This window comes from Schistocerca serialis, chromosome 6 (assembly GCF_023864345.2).
Source record: "Schistocerca serialis cubense isolate TAMUIC-IGC-003099 chromosome 6, iqSchSeri2.2, whole genome shotgun sequence".
NCBI lineage: Eukaryota > Metazoa > Arthropoda > Insecta > Orthoptera > Acrididae > Schistocerca > Schistocerca serialis.
Window position 1 is genome coordinate 579,618,700 of NC_064643.1, and position 18,246 is coordinate 579,636,945.

The 18,246-nt window shown below is 41.6% G+C and overlaps 1 protein-coding gene across 1 annotated transcript in view; it reads left to right on the forward strand.

The window, feature by feature from the left end:
• LOC126484995 (LIM/homeobox protein Lhx3) overlaps nucleotides 1–17,872 on the forward strand; it is a 211,324-nt gene extending 193,452 nt beyond the window's left edge. The window contains exons 6-7 of the mRNA XM_050108601.1: nucleotides 12,258–12,479; nucleotides 17,229–17,872. Of these exons, the coding sequence (XP_049964558.1) occupies nucleotides 12,258–12,479; nucleotides 17,229–17,422 (416 nt within the window). The 3' untranslated portion in view covers nucleotides 17,423–17,872. The remainder of the gene's footprint in view (nucleotides 1–12,257; nucleotides 12,480–17,228) is intronic.
• Nucleotides 17,873–18,246: the final 374 nt, after the last annotated feature.

Genomic DNA, 18,246 nt, shown 5'->3' on the forward strand with positions numbered 1-18,246 from the left:
GCCACGGGAAACCTGTCTTTATCTGGCAACATTGGATTCAGCTGGTAGCAGCAGTGCACCGATGCGACGAACGTGGTTGCGGGCTTTCACAAGCTTACTAACGCTGTCTCCCTCCCGCCCCGCCATCAAAAATCCACAACATTGCAGCCTTATGATGCGTTACAGCAGTCTACGGTGCCAGTGAACTTGAATTTAAAGTGACTTTTATTATCAGTAACAGTACAATATTTTTGTTAGTTACTTCGGAAAATTCCGAAGTAACACCAGACCAAATTGCTTCCCACATCATTACTACCTCAAGAGTACCTCCTGATAAGAAACATACAAGACATATCAGACACCAGCTTCGTGGCCTGAAAAAGAAGGCATCTCCCTCATCTGAATATACCAATCCCTTCACACTTTCAGACATTGACTCTGAACTAAAGGACCTCAAACCTTTTAGGGCGCCTGGACTCGATGGTATCCATCCAGAATTCCTGATCCATATGGGAGTAAAAGCTAAGAAATGGCTGGCAGAATTCTTCACTGACATCCTGCTGACTGGTCAACTTCCATTGGAGTTTAAAAAGGCGAAAATAATATCTGTTCTGCAACCTGGCAAACTCAGCAACAAGGTAGAAAACTATGGTCCCATTGCCCTACTTAGCTGCTGCTACAAGCTTTTTGAAAGGCTAATATATAACAGAATAAGTAGCGCTATCCTAGAGAACGTTCCAGTTGATCAGGCAGGCTTCAGACCAGGGCGTAGCTGCTGCGACCAAGTATTGTCTCTCACATCCTTCATAGAGTCAGGATACCAAATGAAGCAGAAAATATCCGTGGCATTTGTTGATCTAACTGCCGCCTTCGACACTGTGTGGAGAGAAGGCCTTATCTACAAATTTCTCCGCATCATACCCTGCAGAACAATGGCTCGACTGATTAACAGCATGCTAAGTGATCGGAAGTTCCAGGTAATCACTGGAAGCAACATAAGTAACGAGAGGAAGCTGAACAACGGATTGCCTCAAGGATCAGTTCTTCACCCTTACTGTTCAACCTATATCTATCTCATCTACCTGACACTTCGTCCAGAAAATACTGCTATGCCAGTGACCTGGCACTAGCCGTAAAACACCAGGAAATGAAGACAACAGAAGAGATCCTAGCCAATGATCTGTCTGCATTAGATAATTACTTCAAAATCTAGAGACTCCAACCCAGTGTGAGTAAAACAGAAGTGTGTTGCTTCCATCTAAATAACCGGTTGGCAAACGTAAAACTGCAAGCAAGTTTCAGAGGCAGAATTCTTCGTCATAATTGGAACCCAAAATATCTTGGTGTCATCCTGGATCGCCCGGGTTCCCGGGTTCGATTCCCGGCGGGGTCAGGAATTTTCTCTGCCTCGTGATGACTGGGTGTTGTGCGATGTCCTTAGGTTAGTTAGGTTTAAGTAGTTCTAAGTTCTAGGGGACTGATGACCATAGATGTTAAGTCCCATAGTGCTCAGAGCCATTTTGTCATCCTGGATCGTACACTATGCTTCAAACAACACCTTCTTAACGTAGCTCAAAAGTTGAGTACTCGAAACAACATCCTCCATAAGCTTTGCGGAACTACCCGGGGATCTTCAGTAACCACCCTGCGATCTTCAGCTCTGGGCTTGGTGTACTCAGGTGCTGAGTATTGTGCACCTGTTTGGACGAACAGTCATCATACAAGGCTTGTTGATACCCAGATGAATACGACAATGCGCATAATATCTGGCGCAATCAGATCTACTCCAGTTTATTGGCTTCCACTGTCAATCGGTATAATGCCTCCTGATCTACGCAGATGTTCTGCCCTTATGAGAGAATTCCACAAGATCTCCAGGAATTCTATCTAACCTACCCGTGCATAGCGAGCTGCCACTTTTAAATCGCAAGAGACTGAAATCACGCCATCCAACTCTGTGCGATGCTGCTGACATGGTTGCTAAGGATTTCAAACCTCTTGAAGAATGGAAAGGTCGGTGGGAAGCAGTGACAGATGTGCACCTGCATAACATCTTCTCAGGTGCTAAACTTCCAAGTGGATTCGACCTACCACACAAGACCTGGACTACTCTCAACAGAATCCGTACCGGCCATGGCCGATGCAGGGATGCTCTCTTTAAGTGGAGGAAGCTGCCTGATCCAGCCTGTGACTGTGGGGCTACATACCAGACTGTTCACCACATTGTCAGTGAACGCAGGATTCGAGCCTATCACGGCGCCAAAGAGGACTTCCTGCTACCAACTCCAGATGCAGTGCGCTGGATTGAAGGACTGGATATTCAGTTGTAAAGACAAACTTAAGTTTCTTGTGTGTCAATATGTACATATGTATATGTAATTTAATTTCATGATATGTCTGTATTAGCCATACGCTAAATAATAATAATAATTTTTGTTAGTAGCTAGTTTCGTAATAGAAAAAAATAAAAGGTATTCATACGATGGAGGTTATAAATTGAGAGTAGTAACATATGCAGAAGAACATGGAAACAGAGCAGCTGGGCGGCATTTCGTCCCTCCACCAACAGAAAACTATTCCTCATTGGCGGGCTAGTAAAGAAGAACTACATATAGAAATAGAGGGCTGAATGTAAAATGGCTAAATCTAGAAGCTGACGTATTGAAGTGGATTCATGGATATCGTCGAAATGACATTGGAATTAATAAAATAATTTTTCAGATACTCGTTCGTAAGCTAGCGTTGCAGTGAAACTTAACGTACTCTGCGGGTGGAGTTAGCTGGTGCTTCAGGTTTACGAAGTGACATGGACTTAGCAAGTGAAGCAAAATCAAAATGTTTCAGAAAATGCCGCAAGAGTTTGAAGATAAAACGTTGTCTTCCCATCGCAGTGTGGAACTAAACCAAATAGGGAATATGGACGAAACTCCTCTGACATTTGATGTGCTGAGTAACAGAACTGTGGCCTTGAAAGGTGCTAAAACTGCAACTACAAAAACAAATGGACACGAAGAAACTTAATCCAATGACCATTTTCAGGCACAAACCAATGCCAACACCTTCTGAAATACCGCCAGGTGTTGTCGTCCACATACATGACAAGGGTTGGATGGACGAGGTTGCTATGAAATTACATATTAACAGAGTGTGGGAGAAAAGGAAATGTGTTTTATTGAAGAAGTTTTCCCTTGTTGTGCTAGATCAGTTTAGTAGTCATTTGAAAAATTCTGTGAAAGAGAAACTGAGACAGGGAAATACAGAGCTTGCTCCTATTCCGGAAGGACTTACTTCACAGCTGTAACTTCTTTATGTCTCGATAAATGAACCATTTAAAGTGTGTATGAGCGAGGAACGGAGCAACTGGATGATGGATGAAATCCAACATGAATTCACGCCGAAGGGACCTACAATTAAACAAGTGTGTCTGAACAGTCGTGGTCTAGAATGAGAGAAGATATTATTGTTAAATATTTCAAGAAGTGCGACATAACTAACTTTCTCGATGGCTGTGAAGACCATCTTATATATAAACATCAAAAAAATTTTGCATCACCCCGGTTCCCAGAACTCCCGAAGACATAAGTTGACTGTGGATATAGTACCACAGACACTGTCCCTTTCACAGTTTAGGGATGTCACTAAATCCGCCCAAAGATGTAAACAACTATAAATACTGTAGACCAAAAGCAAACTGGTGCTTTTCATTTATTATAATGTTGTTCTACAAAGAACCAATGGAAGATTCAGTTAACATGTTATTTTTTAAACAAAAATTGCTTGAAAATTAATGGGCGTCTCGTAGTCTGTTGCGTCTTAATGGCCCGTAAAATGCGGTACGCAGTGAAACGAACGGAAAAAAAGACTTTCGTTCAAAGACAATAATTACACTGAAGTTACCGTGAATCGTGGCGGTCCCCAGGACGTTACAGAAGGCGGGACGTGGTTGTGTGGACACCACGGAGGGCTATGCATGCTCCATAATGTGTTCCTATGCTGGCACGGAGTCCTTACGGTACGGCGTTCCATTTCTCGGTCAGTGCGGCTGATAACATCTGGATAGTCGCTACTGCATGTGGACGTGCTGCAACACGTGTCCCCAACGCATTCCACAAGGGCTCGATCGATTTAAGTAGAGGAAACGGGTAGGTCAGTTCATTTGCCGAATATCCTCTCTTTCCGAGAGCTCCTCCACCGGATCTGTTCGATGCGGTCACGTATTGTCATCCATAAAAATGAAATCAGGGCTGAATGCATCCCTGAAAAGATGCATAGTGTCGCCGTTAACGTTGACCGGTGTGCGCACAGTATTCAAAGATTTCGAAGTCAGTGCGCTCATGCAACATTATGCCCCACAAATTTCCAGTTTTCCGTACAAATACACAAACTATACACTGTTTTCACACTAATCTTGACCAGATATTGAAACTATCAGTTAAGTTCCTTTTGAGTCAAATTCATATGTCATTTATGTGCAGCAAGCAGGGCCAGTTTAAGGCCGAGAGGCACAAGCCGTCGCTGGGGTGCCACACTGAGAGGGTCGACCAGGTACAAGACTTGTGTACAGTACGTGTCGCAATTAGTAAGGAAAACTGACAGAGGTGAAAATGTGCGAGGGAAAAGAGGAAGGAGATTGGGGGTGCAAAATGATAAGTCGCTTGTGCGGCGAAACGTTCTCAACGGGCCCTGGCAGCACAATCACTCAGGCGTTTCACCAACATTAGTTTCACCAAGTTGTTTCCTTCTGGCGGTCCAAATAAAACAGTGTTTTGTCCAGCTGCAATATCGCCACTGAATGTGTCATAATGTCTTCATATAGGGCCTCAACATCGTCAGCTGATCCACTATTGCCGTCGATATTTCCTGCAGATCACGAGCCAACCTTCCGGAACAGAACTGTTCAATTTCTTTCCAGTTATTCTTCCAATCCGATACCGCTGAGTTCCAATATTTTGTTCAGCAAAAATATTTTTCAAGAATTATTCTCCTGTATCCGTCCTATGCGGTGCATCTGACTTTTCCTCCACAGAAAATACCACCTTCTTTCTCTTTGATGTCATGTTACAGCCGCTAGAAACGGGAGCAATAGCGTACTGTACAACCCGACTTTAACTTGTTAGCTGTCACCATGCCATGATCCGTGAATGGCAGTTGGCTGAATTTAAATTTGCTGGCCGTGGTGACCGAGCGGTTCTAGGAGCTACAGTCTGGAACCAAGCGTCCGCTACGGTCTCAGGTTCGAATCCTGCCTCGGGCATCGATGTGTGTGATGTCCTTAGGTTAGTTAGGCTTCAGTAGTTCTAAGTTCTAGAGGACTGACGACCTCAGAAGTTAAGTCCCATAGTGCTCAAAGCCATTTGAACCAGTTGAATTTAAATTTAATGATTGTTGTCGTCGTCTGATCTCTGAGCATATATCTTCAGCATACTCAGGTTCTTGTCATCTACATCATCCTTTTGTGGAATATTCGTGCATCCCCTATACTGTCACGAATTTCTGATAGGTGGCAGCACTATACGTAGCCTTCAAAATGGCGTCTGTAACGGAGGTGCGTTCCAAGCAGAGAGCTGTCATTGAGATTCTCTTAGCGGAACATCAGAGCCTCGCAGATATTCATAGGCGTTTGCAAAATGTCTACGGACACCTGGCAGTGAACAAAAGCACAGTGAGTCATTTGGGCGAGGCACCTGTCATCATCACAACAAGGGCGTGCTAACCCATCCGGTTCCCGCGGGCCGGTCGGCCACACACAGCTGTGAGTCCTGCAGTGTTGGAACGTGCGGACACTCTCATTCTAGGCGGTCAACGGATCGCAAACGCCTCTCTGCTCAACCAGACGTCTGTGTTGGTAGTGCAAACACATTCGTCCAGCTGGGGTACTCAAAGGTGTGTGCCCCGGCATTGCTTGCTCGTTACAAGGCTGACCGTGACAAGTTTTTGTCGTAAATCGCCACAGGCTATGAAACACGGTTTCATAATTTCGTACCGGAAACAAAACGGCAATCCACTAAGTAGCTCCACTACGTCTCTCCTGCGAAGAAAAAGTTCAAAGACGCGCTCTCAGCCCGTAAAATCGTGGCGGCAGCCTTCTGGGACTCTGAAGACGTTATTCCGTTTGCTGTCCTCCCTGATGGTGCAACGATATTGTGCTGCTCTCAGGAATGAAGAAACCACTTTAGCCTGTTCGTTGCCACAAAAATGCAAACGAACTTCTACTTCACCATCTGGCAAGGCCTGACACACGCCTGCCCACGGGGGAGGAGCTTTCAAAACTTCATTGGACTCTTCTTCCTCATCCAATCTACAGCCCAGATCTCACAACGTACGATTTCCGTCTGTCTGGCTCCGAGGATGCACTCCGTGGTAAGCGGTAAGTGGATTGTGGGAAGGTTACTGTTGCAGCAAGGCTTTGGCTCCGATGACGACAAAAAGAACGGTACTGAGCGGGCATACAGGTCCTCCCAATAAGGTGACGCAAGGCCGTCACATTGAGCAGAGATTATGTTGAAAAATAGGATTTTTAGCCAAAAGAGTGGGGAATAATATTGTATATTGGAATCCCGAATAAAACCAATCTACTTTCAGAAAAAAAATGTGTTGCATTGCTTATTGAACGCCCCTCCTAATGAAGGGCAAACATTTTATCACTTACTAAATGTTCGTTGTTCATGCAGTGAAAGTTCAGTATCAGATACAGGCGTAGAAAAAAAAAAAAAAGGAATCACCGAAAACGTAACATATTACCATGCATAATACAGTGTAGGAAGCCCCTTGGATTCCGTAACAGCTTCTAGTCCCAGAATGGATAAATACAGATCCCGGATGGTTTGAAAAGGGATCTTATACAATTCTTCCTACAAAATAGTGTCAAGTTCAGGCAACATGATGGAGACAGGTATAGAATCACATATGTTTCGCTCCAAAATAGACCAAAGATGGCCAGTAATACTGAGATCTGGCGACTGTGGTAGCCAGGAAAGATGCAAAATTCATCCACGTCCTCACAGGACCAGTACTGGACGATGTGAGGTGCGTGGACAGTGTCCATGTCGCCTTGGAACACAGCACCACCATTGGGAACAAACGTTCTGCCAAGGGATTGGCCTGTCAGCCAAAATCTTCACACAATCCTTGGCGCTAACGTGACTTTGTAGATTAACCATAAGGCTCACGGAATATCACGATATGGCTGAACCCCCAACATATTTCACTTTCGGGACGTAAACTCACCCCAAAGCAGGAAACAGTCCCAAGCTACTGGAAAGAAGCGCAGGTAACTCCAATGTGTAAGAAGGGTAAAAGAACCAGTATCCCTAACTTCTGTTTTCTGCATAAGTCTTGAACATATTCTCAGTTTGAATATAATAATCTTTCTTGAGACTGAGAAGCTTATGTCCACGAATCAGCATGATTTTATAAAGCTTCGGTCTACGGAACTCATCTTGCCCTTTTCTCACATTATACACTGAGAACTGTGGATGAAGGGCAACGAAAAGATTCCATATTTCTAGATTTCCAGAAACCATTTGATACAGTGCCCATTGCAGGATGTTAACGAAGGTACGAGCATGTGGACTAGTTCACAGGTATGTTAGTGGCTCGACGACTTTAAATAATAGAACCCATTTTGTTGTCCTCGACGGCGAGTGTTCATCAGAGACAAGCGTGTCGTCAGCAGGAGTGCCCCAGGGAAGTCTACAGGACTGCTGTTGTCCTCTATACACAAAAATGATTTGTCGGACAGGGTGGACAGCAATCTCCAGTTGTTTGCTGATGACGCCGTGGTTACTGTAAGGTGTCGAAGTTGAATGACTGTAGGAAGATACAAATCGACTTAGACAAAATTTCCATTTCGTGTGATGAATGGCAGCTAGCCCTAAATGTGGGAAAATATAAGTCAATGCGGATGAGAAGGAAGATCAAACCTGTAACGTTCCTCATTTTTTTCGTTATTGTTCGTTGCATTTGTTCTGGGGACCACAGCGGACGTCACAAGACTTCCATTGAAGTTCGTTGTTGATCCCTTTGCTCAGCCATTTTTTAATTTTTATTTTTTATTTTTATTTTATTTTTATTTTTATTTTTTTTTTATTACAGAGACCAGACAGCTAGTATCTGGGCGTAACATTGCGAAGCAATATGAAACGGAACGAGAATGTGAGAACTGTTGTAGCGAAGGTGAATGGTCAACTTCAGTTTAGATATGAGATGGAACGAGCCTGTGATAACTGGGGTAGGAAAGGTGAGTGGTCGACTTTGGTTTATTGGGAGGATTTTAGGGAAGAGTGGTTCACCTGTAAATGAGACCGCATACAGGATGCTCGTACAACCTTATCTTGAATACTGCTTGAACGTTTGGGATGCATACCAGGTCAGTTTGAAGGAAGAGATTGAAGCAGTTGAGAGGCGAGCTGCTAGATTTGTTACTGGTAGGTTCGAACAACACATACGTGTTACAGAGATGCTTCGGGAAGTCAAATGGGAATCCCTGACGCCAAGGCGACGTTCTTTTCGAGAAGCACTGTTGACAAAATTTAGAGAACTGGCATTTGTAGCTGACTGCTGGACGATTCTACTGACGCAAACATAAATTGCATGTAAGGACCACGAAGATGAGATGGCGAGAAATTAGGGCTCCTACAGAGGCATATTTGCAAGTGGAACAGGGAAGGAAATGACACGTAGTGGTACAGGGTACCCTCTGCCACGCACCGTTTGGTGGCTTGCAGAGTATCTATGCAGATATAGATTTATAGCAGTATGAAAAACGGCTCATCCAACCAAATGATTGTTTTCCATTCTTCAGAGTTCCTCTTTTATGGCTTCAGCTCTGTATTTTCATATTATGGCCATTTGCATCATTGAAGAGTGGCTTTGGAATTCCAGTTCATCCTGTCATCCATTGCTTATGGAGCTCTCTTTGTGTTATTTTGGTGCTGATATGGTTTGCAAGTGCGACACTCAGTTCTGCAGTGGCTTTTTCAGTTGTCGTCCTCTTAGTTTTTGGCCATAATCCTTTCCAATGACTACCTGTCATGATCATTCAATACAGACCTTCATCTGCTTTGTGACTTACTAGATGCTTTCCCTGCATTTTCAATATGCTGCCTTTGAAACACCTAATACTTGGCCTCCCTTGATTATGGAAGTACCTATCACACAAGCAACAACAATTTGTCCATGTTTAAATTTCCTTAGGTCCAACATAATTCACTCACAAGTACACAGAACACTGTTTGACTGCTACTGATACTTGCAATATATTGAAATCATTGCACAGGTGCCATTTGTGCTCAGATACAACAATGGAAGCTGCAGGCTCTGTACTTGTGTTCAAACATGCATCTCTCACAGTGCTTCCATACTTTATCTCGCCACTGTATCTGAAACTGTTTTATACATGAGTGTTTGGTTATTGATTACCAACTAACACAAGAAATACACATCGACAAACATTTTGTAAATCAACACACACTTCACTGCACTACTAGATGGGAAAATGATTCTTGGCCATCCTGTAAGGCAGATAAGATGTTTTACTGGCAAAGATCACTTCCCGCATCACAAGTACCACTCATTCTCAAGTTTCCAGACAAATTTTAGGCTACCCAGAGGATCAGATAATCTTTCTGAAAATGCAAAATATTATGTCCTGTCAAGAGAATTACATTGACTCTTTTATATTACTATGGTGCCGATATCACTCATTTTTGATTATTTGGTTTTAAATTATGCAAACAGAGTCTTTAGGATGTTAAGACCATTTTGTTGAAACCATGTATCTAGCTTGTTTAGTTCATTTATGACAGCATCTGGAATTTCTCTCACATTTTCTTTTTCAATAAGTACTGCAATGTAATTAGCAAACACGAGAAGCAAATCCTGTTTTAAAAAGAAATGGTTAAATGGCTCTGAGCACTATGGGACTTAACATCTTAGGTCATCAGTCCCCTAGAACTTAGAACTACTTAAACCTAACTAACCTAAGGACATCACATACATCCATGCCCGAGGCAGGATTCGAACCTGCGACTGTAGCAACCCCGCGGTTCCAGACTGCAGTGCCTAGAACCGCACGGCCACCAAGGCCGGCCTTTTTTTTTTTTTTTTTTTTTTTTTTTTAAAAAAAAAAAAAAAAAAGAGAGAGAGAGAAACGAGATTGGCCCTAAGGTTGAACCTTTAGGGACTCCTTAGGAAATTGCATCCCACTGATAGCCATAATTTATGTTATTAGATATCATGATTACCATTTGCTGATTGTCAGATAAGACCTGACCCACTGCAGAAAATACTTTGTCTGATGCTGTATTTATCTTGCTTATGAAGCAGCATGGTATTATTCACTGATTTGAATGCTTTTGTAAGGTCATAGATGATACCTGCCACTTTATTGTTTTTATCCAGTAATGGACTGATTTTTTCTCAGTGAAGTCATTAACTGTGTTCATGGTGCTTTTCCCTTTTTTGAATCCATATTAGTTTTTGAGAATGAAATCATGTTTTGTGATTAAGTTTGCCTTTTTGTGTAGTGGTTTTACCTCTGCATACTCAGGCACATCATGGAAATCAGCTTGTTTAAATGACAGATGGTGTGCCATTTTACCACAAACAAATTTAATTACTTATACCAATTTTAGAACAAAATAATATTTTTTAGAACTTCAGTAGGAACTTTACTACATGCCACAATGGGGTTACATTTTTTGTCCATGCCAAGGCAAAGAAATTTATACTGTTTTGATAAGTAATCACATCTACTTTTACATTTATGAGTAATTTATTGATGCATTTAGATTTTGAAACAGGATTCACAATAGTTTTGTTGCTCTGTTTAATTTTTGAAATTTCCAGGTTTTAACTAATGCACCTAACTCCAATTTAATAGCAAACCATACTGCCTTAGTCTTATTATTATGCTCTAACATGCACTCATCATTTGATATTCTTTTGGTGGTTTAAAATGGTGTGGTTCACAGGGAAACACACAGAGCAATATACACACAAAAGATACTGTCGAGTTCATGAGGTATTAGAAGTTATTTGGCAGATTATTTGTGGGTATCTCAATTAATAAGATCATGGGATGTGAACGGCAAGCATTGTAGTTTGATTCTGGCCAGCCAAATTATTTTAATAGGCAGAGTGAAATTTACATTTTGAAAACACCATATGTTTCTAAGCTATCAAGTGGCAATGGTGAAACAACGAGAGGTTTATTTATCTGTGTCACTGGTGAAAATTTAGATTTGAACATTGTATTTATTTCTTTATTCATCCTGTAAATTGTGATTAAATACATAGTTTGTACAGTATCTAATTCTTCCTGTTATGGGAACAGTCCTTCAAGGATGACTGCAGAGAGAGCACTTAGCAGCTGAATTTGTCAATGAAGTAGACTGCATTATTTATCTCTGACTTCAACTCTTGCTTATGAAAAGCTCTAGAAAACAGTTATTGGTCTTGAAACTTTCTGGCAGATTAAAACTGTGTGCCGGACCGAGACTCGAACTCGGGACCTTTGCCTTTCGTGGGCAAGTGCTCTACCATCTGAGCTACCGAGGCATGACTCACGCCCCATCCTCACAGCTGTACTTCTGCCAGTACCTCGTCTCCTACCTTCCAAACTTTACAGAAGCTCTCCTGCAAACCTTGCAGAACTAGCTCTCCTGAAAGAAAGGAGTGCTAGTTCTGCAAGGTTTGCAGGAGAGCTTCTGTAAAGTTTGGAATGTAGGAGATGAGATACTGGCAGAAGTAAAGCTGTGAGGATGGGGTGTGGGTGGTGCCTGGGTAGCTCAAATGGTACAGCACTTGCCCGCGAAAGGCAAAGGTCCCAGGTTCGAGTCTCGGTCCGGCACACAGTTTTAACCTGCCAGAAAGTTTCATATCAGCACACACTCAGCTGCAGAGTGAAAATCTCATTCAATTATTGGTCTCGTTCATACCATTAATGTAAGCAGTGTTGTCTATTGCTGTATCTTGCTTTAGTCTGATTACCTTCACTCCACTCCAATATACTCTTCAAGCCCTCTACTGGAACAATGTGTCCTCTGCTTTTCAACAATCACAATTACTCACACTGTGATGTTAACTGAAAAACAAAGGCCTAAATAAACTGAGAAGTGTGAGAAACTGTAAGTTGCAGAAGCTAGACTCTTGATCAGAAGTAAAAGATGAACTGAAGACTATAGTTGGTTAGACTTAATAGTTTGGTAAATAGATATAATCTGATCTCTGTAAATGAAAGTTTCTGAATATTGATGCAGATGTGTGTTTACTTGCAGACCTGAATAGCAATGACAGCTACAGCACGGTGGTGAATATGGGCATGGACGGTGAGGGATCGAGCCCGCAGTCAGGCAGCAGCCGTCCTGCAGGGCACTTCCTGCATGGAGGCGGCACTGGCCCCGGCACACCGCCCTACCTGTCGGCCAGCCATTCCCCCACAGCACTGGGACCTGCCTTCCCGTATGCCGGTGACGGTCTCGCTGTCTACACCACGCTCGGTTAGTATTGAACTGCTCCCATTGTTGCACTCGTGCAAATACAACTTTTAGGGCAGTCAAGCAGATTTACACGGGAGTGGAAGGCTGTCTGGACCAAAATAACCATCCCATCCAAGATTCACACATGTTAAAAAAGCTCTATATGGGCACAGATGCCAAGGGATCGAACCCAGCCTCGGGCAGCAGCCAGGGTGCAGGGCAGTCCCCATTCAGCGTCATTGTACAAGCCACATACCTCTACATCCAGGTGCACTTCTTCTTCATGCACCCTTAGCCTTCTCCCTATCAACCAACTCACACCCCCAACCTTTAAAAATCCTTCTCCATTCTTCTTCTTGCATTTATTTTCCTTTTCTTTCTTCTCCAAAAACGCATCTGGACTTTCACATTACTTGCCTACTTCTTATGATTTTCAGACACAGAGTCTTCAATTAATAATGAAATTGATCTCCTTTTATGGGCCGGGAAGGCTCAAGGGGCGTCAGCTGGTTGTGATGTCATACTATGCCATTTGGCATCATGTTGTCATGCTGAGGAGGGGCATGTGGTCAGCATACTGCCCTTCCAGACACTTTGTCGACTTACTGTATCTTGGAGTCACTACTTCTTACTCAGTTAGCTCCTCAATTGGCATCACAAGGCTGAGCGCACCCTGTGCCAAGAAAAAATCCATGATAGCCACTTGCATTGACCTTTCAGCTATGGAGACAAGATTAGATTCCCATAGTAATAATTTGCCCATTTCAGCTCTAGCAGCTGAAATATGGAATAACACCCCACATGATTACAGACAATCACAAATGGATTTAACAAGCAAATTTGATTTTATTTCAAATAATGATTGGTCTGGGGCAAATGTCAATTTGGATCCTCTGTAGCTGCGTGGTCACGTAGAGGTACTACCAAGAATTTTTCCTTGGTGGGAGGACTGATATGAGGTGTAATCAGCCCACAATGCTAATTGAGGAGCTATTTGATTGACAAGTAGTGGCTCCAAGAACTGGAAAGTCAGCGGAATGGCTGGGAGAGTGGTGTGCTGAACATATGCTCCTCCATATATACATCTACATCTGCATCTACATCCATACTCTGCAAAGCACTGTGAAGTGCATGGCAGAGGGTATGTCCCTCTGCACCAGTTATTAGGGTTTCTTTCCATTCTATTCATATATGGAGCACAGGTAGAATGATTGTTGAAGGCCTCTGTGCATGCAATAATTATTGTAATCTTGTCCTCACAATATATGTCTAATACATAGGGGGCTGTAGTATATTCCTAGAGTAATCATTTAAAGCTGATTCTTGAAACTTTGTTAGCAGGCCATCTTCAAGAGTTGCTGGTTTGGTTTTTTCAGCATCACTGCAACATTCTCCCATGAGTCAAACAAACCTGTGACCATTTGTGCTGCCCTTCTCTGTGTATGTTCAGCATGCGTCATTAGTCAAGCATCTGCATGACGCCTCACGGCAGAGAATGCCACAGCACCTGGTCAACATCCCTTGGCTTCAATACCTGAATGAGGAGCTTGTTAAATGTCTGTTTTCAAGTGACATGCACCTAATGTTACAATAACATACAAATAACTCAGTATTGTGTTCTGAACCAAAATTATGACCAAAACTTACAAAGCAAACTTTCATACAATAGGAGACTGCCAAACTAAAAAATATACAAACACAGTGTCACCTACATGTACAAATATGCATACAGAAAACTCACAGACACTTAAAGGTAGATGCAAACTATCTCCAGAAAGCCTTCTTATGAAGTTTTAAGAACCAGCTTTAAATGGTAACTCCAGAGATATGCTACAACCCCCAATACTTTGCTCCCATAGGGATTGTGAGGACAAAATTAGATTAATTACAGTGTGCACAGAGGCATTCAGACTGTCATTCTTCCTGCATTTCACATGTGAATGGAACAGAAAGAATCCCTAAATGGTAAGATGTGAAGTGTCTTGTGCCAGATGCTTCACAGAGGTTTGAGGAGTAAAGATTTAGACATAGAATTAAGAGGGATTATATTCCTCACATCATAAATAAAAATTGGCCAAGGTAGTGATGCTGTCATGATGCAGCTCATAAGTGATCAGTTCACTCAGAACTACACAATGTTAAATTTGTGAACATTGCAGTAAGACAACTCTTTTCTGTTCATGATTACATTTCACACAGTGTTTTAAATCAAACCCTAACCACTATTTTTTACAAGAACAATTGTCATTATTTTTTTATTTTTCTCAGCGTATTTAATTTACAGTCATTTTCCGTTGTAAGATGCAGAATGATTACATTGTAACTCCTATTACAAAAGTCCTTCATAAAATAATTGATCCAAAGACTGTACAGCCAATAATGACCAAGAAGGAACCCCTTGAGTGCGAGGTCGCAAGTTCAGTCTCTAGTAAGGCTCATTTGAAAGTGTTGTGTTAACAGTTATGATAGGAAAAATATTAGCGTCTTATGACTCACCATGTGCATCAGGAGAGCAACAAAAAATGAGTGTCCAGGACGTGCAGAGATCAACCTTCTATGGGATGTATGTATTACATGTCACATATGGACAGTGTCGAATATCAAGAAATGTTCAAAACTTGCATCATGAACACTGAATGATAAATGGTGCCCCATAGTGATCATGAAGGTTCACACCATCAAGACTGAAGGTGAACTTCTTGTGAGTTAAAAACCATGCAGGACATTCAGCTAGGTATCCACTCTTAAAGAAAGCATGTAGAATTGTATTGCTATAATGGGGTGATGATAACTGATGGAATGCGATGGTATGCAACTGAACATGAAACAATCTGTCATGCAACTTATTGTGAAACTGGCTGTCCTCTGAAGCTTAGCTGCAGATAGTGGCATAATATGTTTTATAGGCACAGAACAAAACAAACATCCAAAGGCTGAATTTCTCCAGTGGTTCCATGTGGTACGAACTGCAATGTCACACAGTTTTCAAAAGTGATAATTTGCTTTAATGGAGTATGATTTTTATATACAGATCAGGGATCAAGCAAAAGCCAGTTATTTTGAAATTGGCCAAAAGCAGTGCTCATACCACAGGTGCAGTTCTCTTATGCCCTTCTTCCCACTCTTGTCTGCTGTGATGTAAATATTCCATATTGCCCTTGGAATATCACACACACAAGAAAGAATTGTAGGGGCAGAGCACCTCCAAGTTCTCACAGCTCAATAAAAAACTTTCCAGCTGATTACTATCCATATTAATAGTCAACATAAGTTTATATGAATGCATTAAGGAATTGATATTAGTTGATCTTGATACAACTCTCTAGGTACCTCTAATTTCCAGGGTTCTTTTCAAATGCATTTCCTCCTCAAATCCTGACTGGTTGGAACTGAACACAAATTCCTTACTGAACAGTGACATAAGTTTGTTATCTCATCTACTAATTTTTGGGTTGATTCTGCAGTTTGCTGTGCATCATCAAGTTGACACTTTGTTTGAAATTTTGTTGTGTTACATCTTCCAGTTCTGTAGCACTGTTTGAAGTTATACAACCATCCATTGCTTCCTTTGAAATCACTGTAATATATATCACGTGCAATTTGATGTGCATAACGTAATAGGTCACTGTCATGAATATCCTGAAACGTGCAAACTCTAGTTTTTCTAATAGTGTGCCTTGTCCTCTTGAATATCTGTAGTTTTTCTCATGCACCACATAGTCATATAGCTGTATACTTATTCAAAATCTAATAGTAATAGATTTTATAGTATGCTGTGGATGATCTTCCATGTGTGTCATTATGTTTAGCTCCTGCTCCTTGTACAATGATTTATTACATTTCATTGGAAACAAGATTTGTAACTATGTGTCTAAAAAGGATGATGAACTATGTGGTTCATCACCTGTTCAGTATCACTTTCACCCATTAGGCATGTAATTTTATCATTGTATCCCTGATGCACATCGTCTACAAGTGGAACATATATAACACCACACATTCCACTGACTCATCTTGCAGAAACTCTAATATTTTGCCTGTCACTTCTTTCTCCATGTGCAAAATTCTTTGGATTCCTTTCTGATGACCTTTGGCAACTATTCTTGTAGATGTAATGCAATGTTTGCTTTGTTTATCATTGTCATTGCTCTGCTTTGTGTCTACACCACTAGCACTTTACCCCTGTTGTTAAATACTCATTGACTAATGAGTTCAACTATTCTCCATAGCCTCATGCTGTGCTCAAAATTGGATACCTCCAGCTCCGCCCCCTTAGCAATTAGCAGCTAATATTGTGGTTGCATGATAGACAATATGTAGAGGGTAGAATGCCGTAAACATCATTTGCCTTTTATGACCTTGCACTCAAGGTTTTTTTTTGTAAAAGGAAACCATGACTTCTGCCAGAATGATGAAAACTTGATGTATTAAAATCTGAAATGAAGGATTAAATTCTTTGAGCAAAATGTAAGTTCTGGACAACAGACATTAAAGACAAATTGTTCCATTACATTACAAAATACTTTCACAAAGTTAGATTATGAACAGAAAGAAGACTGGAGCAATATTAATATACCAACAACTGTGATACAAAAAAGAGAAGCAGACAAGATTGGACAACAAATCAGACAGGCATCTAGGCAAAGAACGTTGAGATTACAGGGAGCAAAAAAACTGTTTCATAATGCATAAAGAGAGCTTAATGTGATATGTGGTTGTACAATATAATTTTTAAATCAATCATCTGATCCCTTCTCTTTAATATTTTAGGTCAAGGACCACCTCCAGGGCACCTCCCACCAGGCCACCCTGGCCTGGCTAGTGGTCCAGCCTCTGATCTCAGCAACAGCAGCAGCACTCACGGATACCCCGATTTTCCACCGAGTCCTGACTCCTGGCTGGGTGAAGTCGGATCAGCACCCCCACCAGGTCCACCGGGGCCACCTGCACCGCAGCCGTACTGACCCCGCCACCCTACTGCCAGGCATCGGCCTGCATCCTAGTGACTGTCTAATGAGAGTGGAAAGCTGCACAGTTGATTCCTGCACAGACTGTTATTAAATTGCATTAAGTTGTCTATTGGGCTAAGATTGCAGGAATATTTCAGCTATCTCTGGGTTGTGGAAAGTGGTGTACACTTCTGTATAATAGACACTGTACCCTAAAATTCGTGTGGATGGAACACTAAGAATTTTTATTTATTTCCTTTGGCTGTGGTGCACCATGCAGCAAATAACTAATTTCGTGAATACCACATCTGGCACACAATTCACTGCATATCTCCACTTTATCAGATGCCATATTTGCTGTAACAATTTTTCGAAACAACATAGTTTTGGTGTCAATAGCAACAATGGCTCTAAATTTTGATGTGACTTTGTCCTAATACTGTTCCATTATTCATCAAAAGATTTAGATATTTTTCAGTAAGAAGAAGTTTCATTTCAACTGACTTGTTTTGCTTAGTTCTTGGTGCTCTTCACAATAGTACAATAGACATTTTATTGGAAGTGTATTAAAACAATTATTCCACATAACTCTATCGCAAAATGCCTTAAATGAGGACATGGATTTCCACTGTTTGTCTGTTTTTAGTTGTGCGCTTGTTCATACAGTGTGTTATAAAACTATTCATTTCAAATCCGGTACACAAAGCTTATCAGACAAGAAATGAATTTTTGTAAACACTGCTAAACAGAAAACTAAATTTATTGACAGGTTTTAGAATGAATTCCAGTCTTGGTGTTGATTACTAATGAGTACTTCCAGGGAAGGTTAAAGAAGCAAA